The sequence below is a fragment of the Hylaeus anthracinus genome, unplaced genomic scaffold, assembly GCF_026225885.1.
Source record: "Hylaeus anthracinus isolate JK02 unplaced genomic scaffold, UHH_iyHylAnth1.0_haploid 11981, whole genome shotgun sequence".
Taxonomy (NCBI): domain Eukaryota; kingdom Metazoa; phylum Arthropoda; class Insecta; order Hymenoptera; family Colletidae; genus Hylaeus; species Hylaeus anthracinus.
Window position 1 is genome coordinate 7,972,609 of NW_026534329.1, and position 6,688 is coordinate 7,979,296.

The window sequence follows — 6,688 nt, forward strand, 5'->3', positions numbered from 1 at the left end:
AATTTTGTCAATACAGTAAAGTCTCCATAAATGGTACAACTCGAACCGGTGCATTTCTGGCAGAGCGTCGCGACCCGCCACAGACGAAAACGGCCACGCGCGCCGCGGTTACTCATCGCGAAAAGATAAATCAATAATCGCGCCCTGTACCGTCGCAGCGGGGCAATTCTTCAACGCTCACCGGGTAATCGTCATCGGTTTTCCGCGGACACGTTCCGCGGTCGCAAAGACTCCATTCATCTCGAATCGTAAACAGCGAATCGATTGCGCGCGCGCCGCGTATAGTCGTATACTCGCCGTGTACTCGACGCCACGCGCTGCAGCTCCGGTCGTTCAGTTTCGAAATGGGATGTGAATGGAAGGGCCGCGGGCCGTAAGTGTTCCCGTCGCGTGAAAGAACCGAGCCAGATAGTAGTGTCAACCCCATGAATAATCTGAAACCGACTGGCGCCTACGTGTTTACTGTCGTCAATAGGTCGCGCTTCCTGTCTGCTCGAAAGTTTGGTGGACTCTATGGTCGTCTACACCGCTTCCTGATCTCCGTATAATTTCCGATTCTTCTTCGATACCTCGAAGGAACCCACAGGTATTTCTGATCCCGATCTTTTTTTCTCTCAACGAAAATATTTTAGCGATTTAAGGTCGATTCAGACTATACGACACGGATCGGCACCGACACGACAAAACATTCAAACACGCGTTTTAATGGGACTATTCACACTATTCCTGTTCACGGAACGTTCAGGTCGGTATCTGTTAAGTGTGAATAATTCCATTAAGTGGTTCGTCGCAGTCAGGAAAATGGAAACGGACAGTTTCTTGCGTGTGTGTTTCTTTAAGATAATAAATAATAATTTTGATTAATGAAATGTAAATATATTACAAAGTATGTCTTAAAGAATTATAAAAGAATGTTTGTTTTAAGAAAAGGTTAATTCATTTCGTCATAACAGGCGATGGCGTGGCTGGCCACTTGGTTCGCGGTGAGCACGATTTCTTCAAACTGGTGCACTTGAAAACAAAACTAAAGGTAGATTTAGAAAATATATTAGACTAACGGGTCCCTGATCGAAGGATTTTTTATTTTCTTGTATACTGTCTTTTTTATCCTGTATTGAATCGCTTAACTTTAGTGAAAAATTGAAAATCAACTTCAAATGTACGCCATCTTGTTTTAAATTAATTGTTTCCAAAATACTTGGTTCAGGGACCCGCTAGACTAATATATTTTCGAAACCTACCTTTCTTTTTGTTTTCAGGTAAACCAGTGTAGAGAAATATTGCTCACCGCAATCCTATGTTTTTAAATCATCGTCTACGTCGTCGGCTGTTATGACGATATAAATTGAACGTTTCTTAAAACAAAAAATGTTTTTTAGTTCTTTAAAACATGCTTTATGATATACTTAATTGTTACTTATGCAAATTATTATTTAATAACTAAAAAAAAATCACAAAGAAATGTCGTTTTTCCTCTCCCTAACTGCGCCTAACCCCTTAAAACGCGTGTTTGAATGTTTTGTCGTGTCGGTGCCGGTACGTGTCGTTGCCGGAACGTGACGGTCCGTGTCGTATAGTCTGAATCGACCTTTAACGAACCGCTCGATCGCACCGTGGAATTGTAACAGCGATAATAGTCGGTTGATAAGTAGCCGTTCCGTTCGCAAGAACACGCGATTCGATTCATTCATGCCGGCACCGGTTGCTTTCTTCCCGTTTCAGCGGTCGCGATTACTGAGAAATCGATACGTTTCGTAAATTTGAAATTTTTGTGGGAAAGCCTATTCAAACTGGTGAATGTTTATTTATTATAATATCATAAATTACTCTGTGGATCTTTATGCATTTATAAGAAATTTGAATGTGCAAGAATCCAACGCAATGCAAATAAGATGCAAGAATATAAAAAAGATTGAAAGTAAAGTTCATGTTATAATATTAGGGGGACCAGAAAGTAATGTCGTTTCTGCAGATGTCAATACTTGTTTATCATTTATCAGGTCATTGTGTACCAATTGATTTTTATCGATCTGAGTTTGAAAATTTAGCAAATTATTTATTACATAAATATTATAATTGTATTATAATTATTATATATATATTATATTATACCAGTTTGTCTGGAATGTTCGTGGCGATTTTTGGTAGGTGGTACACGTCTGTTTATATTGGAATGGTTGAAAACGATTAACATGGGTGCACCCCATAAAAGGTGGAAAGGTCGTGGAACAAAATGGTATTTATATAATTCAATAAATATATAAGAAAATTCAAACGTGCCTTTGAATTTTTCTTAAAAATTGCCACGAACTTTCTGGACAACACAATATAAATTTATATTAATTTAGCAACTAGATAGCAAAAGGTTGTTGGTCAAGAGTGCGAACACAATTGATTGAAAATAAAAGCTTGTTATGAATTTACTTGTTGGAATTTAATGTAAAAGAAACGACATTACTTTCTGGTCCCCCTAATATTTGCAGAATAAAATGAATTCCTATTTAGATTCAGTTTTTGTAGGAACGTTCGCGAAGATTTTATTTTGCATAAAAATCCGCGGTCTAATCATAAATTAACTCTATGTATGCATTTATTTAATGTTCCCTGAAGGGTTACATAGCCCCCCCCCCTCCCGTCCTTCTCTTTACCTCTTATACAATCGTAATCGTAGATTACTATTCTATTAGGCGGACTGGAAAGTAGTGTCGTTTTCTTTGACATTAAATTCAAAAAAATGTTTTATAAATTTCTATTTTTAATTATTAATTGTATAATCGCCTCCGTCATCAATAGCCTTCTGCCATCTAGTGTGCAAATTGTCAATGCCAGATCGATAAAAATCAATGAGCTGACACTTTCAGAAATCCCATACATTATTCTATATCCCGTACATCGTCGGGAATCCCGAACAATTTCGGGAATCCCGCGCACCCATAGTTGTTATTCTTGAAAATTTCAGCAATCCGAATATACGGGATTTCGAAATTCCCGGGAATCCCGAACATTTACGGGATCTCGAAATTCCCGGAAATCCCGAATGGTCTCGGGATCCCGGATGTATTCGGGATTTTGAAATTCCCGGGATTCCATCCCGATCGGGATCCCGCACACCCCTAATGAATATACAGGGTGTCCCAAAAGTCGGAGAGGAGCCGAAAATGGGGGATAGCTGAGACGATTCTGAACAACAATTTCCTTTGCAAAAATGTCGGATGGGGCTTCGTTAAGGAGATATTAAGCGAAAACCCCGACCAATCAGAGCGCGCGTAGACCGTTGGAGCGGCCGCGGTAGCGAAGGCTACGCGCTGACGGCCGCGCTTGTACGCGAACAAGTGACTCGACGTGCATCGAAGGACATTGACGCTGCCGCCTAGCGCGTAGCCTTCGCTACCGCGGCCGCTCCAACGGTCTACGCGCGCTCTGATTGGTCGGGGTTTTCGCTTAATATCTCCTTAACGAAGCCTCCAACAACATTTTTGCAAAGGAAATTGTTGTTCAGAATCGTCTCAGTTACCCCCCATTTCCGGCTCCTCCCCGACTTTTGGGACACCCTGTATATTAAAACTCAAACGTGTTTTCGAATTTTTCTTAAAAATTGCCACGAACTTTCTGGACAACCTAATAGTAGCGAGTATAGGGCAGGGAATGAACTTTTACACCTAACATAAAACTTCTCGAAAGTCGTGAAAACGGACCTTCGACGTACGAGAGGCTGTTAACCAGAGGCGAGAAGCACGCGTTTCCGTGAACGTCGCTGGCGGTCCTTACGAAAGAAGAAGAGGGGAGCCGAAATGCACCGCACGGAAACAAGTCCAGTAAGTTTCGTAGCGTTCCCATGCAACGCTATCTCGAGACCACCTTCTCGGAAGGGTCACATGTTTCTAAAGTACCATTTTAACGGAATAAATGTCCCACGCGGCCGCGGACCCGTAGAAAGGAAATACATTCCACGAATAGAAATGGACGCGTCTCCTGAGAAAACTAGAAAGCTCAGCCTTGAACTTCGTATCACGCGGGGAAGGAGGGTCGGTGAGGAAGAGGAATGCGAACCGCGGACAAGTTTTTCCGAGAATCGGAAAAAGGGACACCGCAGCGGGGAACGATAACGCGAGAAAGCTGCAGGTTCGACGCGATAGAAGATAAGGACTGCAGCGACCGAAGGAAGTGCAGGAATGTAGGAAAGTAAATATCGGGAGACGTAAATGAAACTTTGTATTATCTCTGGAATTTGAACGAAGTCGAGCGCATGGTGGTTTAGCGCCTCCAAGGTTCTCGTTGATCGCGAACCGATCGTGTAAATACAGCTGCATGCAAAAGTTTCCGGGTAAAAATAATTTTGGAATTAAATGATGTATAATAGGTGTGAAGTAGAAATACAAATATATCAAAGTAAAGAGCTTTTATTATACTATCGAAATGTACAACTCAAAAATTTGATACAACAAGTAATTAAATTATTTATAACAAAAATAACAATTTTTACTACTTCACAAGTATCCGGCCAAGTACAAAACACGAAGAAGAAACACGATAACCGAAGGAAAAATGTTGAAAAATTGTTACAAATGTAACGTTATCATCAATATTTAGTAACCATACCTTGTGAAGTTATCACGGCGGCACATCGGTGAGGCATCGATTCAATAAGTTTGATGACTCTATCTTGAGAGATATTTGCCCACTCTTCTTGAATTTTTGTCCATAAAGCAACTTTATTGGTACAATTAACAGTTCCTATTCTTAGTTTAAGGCGTCTGGTCACCCTGAGTACTATTCTTAAACAAAATTTAATCAAAAAATTCATCAAGTATTCGCAAAAATCCATTGCTATTCTTCGGATAATGTATCTAAAAGTAGCGTGTACAAATTTCAAAGCAAATGACTCGTACGTCACGTGAAAGTGGGCCCTTGGTTCGCGATCGCTCCAAATGACGTAACGTTCGTTCCATCGTTCCCGTTCCTTTTTCTACCGGGACTTATCGTAAAAGGAAGTTGATAAAAGAATTTAATCGAAAGAGCCGAAGCGAAGTCCCGGGTTGCCAGCCTTCCTCCTCGAAGATGACGTTCCATTGGGTATTTACGGTCGCGATGACAACTTCGAGAAGCGTACCGTCGCCGACGAAAAAAAGAAAAGTTGCCGTTGCGCTATCGTTACATAAATTACGCTTCATTCAAGAACGGTTTCGTACGATAAATAACTTCCGGTAGGAAAACGTCCACGACAGAAGACACCGTTGGACGATAAATATTCTAAATCTCGCGGCGATAACATCGCGTAGTTTATTACGCTTCTCTTGGCCCCCATCTAAATATTACAAATCCGTTGCGCCATGCCTTCTCTTGGATCTTTAGTGAAGTAAACGGTCTAAATATTTGAAACGATTTCCTTTGGGAATTAATTTGGAGAGAATTACTGCGAGACGTAACATTTTTACGTACAGAATGTTTATATTAGGTTGTGCCGAAAGTTTCTTTCGTGACTTGCACTCAGTTTTTTTCTGTAGCAGTTTTTATATAAATAAAGAACCTAATCTCTTAGATGTTAATGTTGTAACAGTAATGGAGCAAAATGAATCGTACGCAATCGAATAATGTAACGTTAGACATAATATGTTGTGTATGTATTACTTATTAATGAAATGGAAGAAACTTTTGTGACAACCTAATACCTACACTGAGTATCAAAATTATAGGAACACTTGGATTTTTGGAGGTTTCACTGTAATTAAATAGTTTTTTATAAACACCGATGGCGGAACTTTACTTTGGGGTACTAAAAATTATTGACTTTTTTTTATATCCCATTTAATGATTCAAGCTTTAAAGATAAAGATACCGAAATTACTTTGAATTTGATAGAAATAGCAAACTGAAAAAAATATTATTAAACTGACGACTATGAAACGGCTATGTCCCGATTTTTATCGATAAGAAAGATTCTGTAAAAGTGCAGTTTCCAACGAAATGTTTCACAGTTTTTACTTTTTGTGTTTTCATTGCATTAAAATAGTTTTTTATAAACACCGATGGCGGAACTTTACTTTGGGGGTACCAAAAATTATTGACTTTTTTTTATATCCCATTTAATGATTCAAGCTTTAAAGATAAAGATACCGAAATTACTTTGAATTTGATAGAAATAGCGAACTGAACAAAATATTATTAAACTGACGACTATGAAACGGCTATGTCCCGATTTTTATCGATAAGAAAGATTCTGTAAAAGTACAGTTTCCAACGAAATGTTTCGTGGGTCGTATTTGTTTACCATTAGCTTAAATATATATATCCCCATGTTCAAATTTTCGTCGTTGATAACGCGTGTGCCACGGCGAAAAGTAGGTCTTCGTATCTGCTTCACGCAACCCGGTATTATCTTCGACTCCTTCATTCCACTTTGTTGTTGGCAGTTTGACGTTTGGCCACTGTATACAGGGTGTCCCAAAAATGTTGTAACACCTTGAAAGGGGCGGTTGGGGAGGTGATTTGAAACAACTTTTTCCTTAGCGAAAATGTTGTCGGAGGCTTCGTTGAGGAGATATTAACGGAAAACACTGACCAATCAGAGCACGAATATGCCGGTGGACCGCCCACGGTAACGTAAGCCACGCCTTAGGCGGCCGCGCTCCGATTGGTCAATCTTTTCCGTTAATATCTCCTCAACGAAGCCTCGGACAACATTTTTGCT

The 6,688-nt window shown here is 40.0% G+C and overlaps 1 protein-coding gene across 1 annotated transcript in view; it reads left to right on the forward strand.

The window, feature by feature from the left end:
• The first annotated feature begins 355 nt into the window (after window positions 1–355).
• Window positions 356–6,688, forward strand: part of LOC128885586 (cyclin-dependent kinase 4-like) — a 22,458-nt gene continuing 16,125 nt past the window's right edge. The window contains exons 1-2 of the mRNA XM_054139684.1: window positions 356–373; window positions 476–586. Coding sequence (XP_053995659.1) covers window positions 356–373; window positions 476–586 — 129 coding nt within the window. The remainder of the gene's footprint in view (window positions 374–475; window positions 587–6,688) is intronic.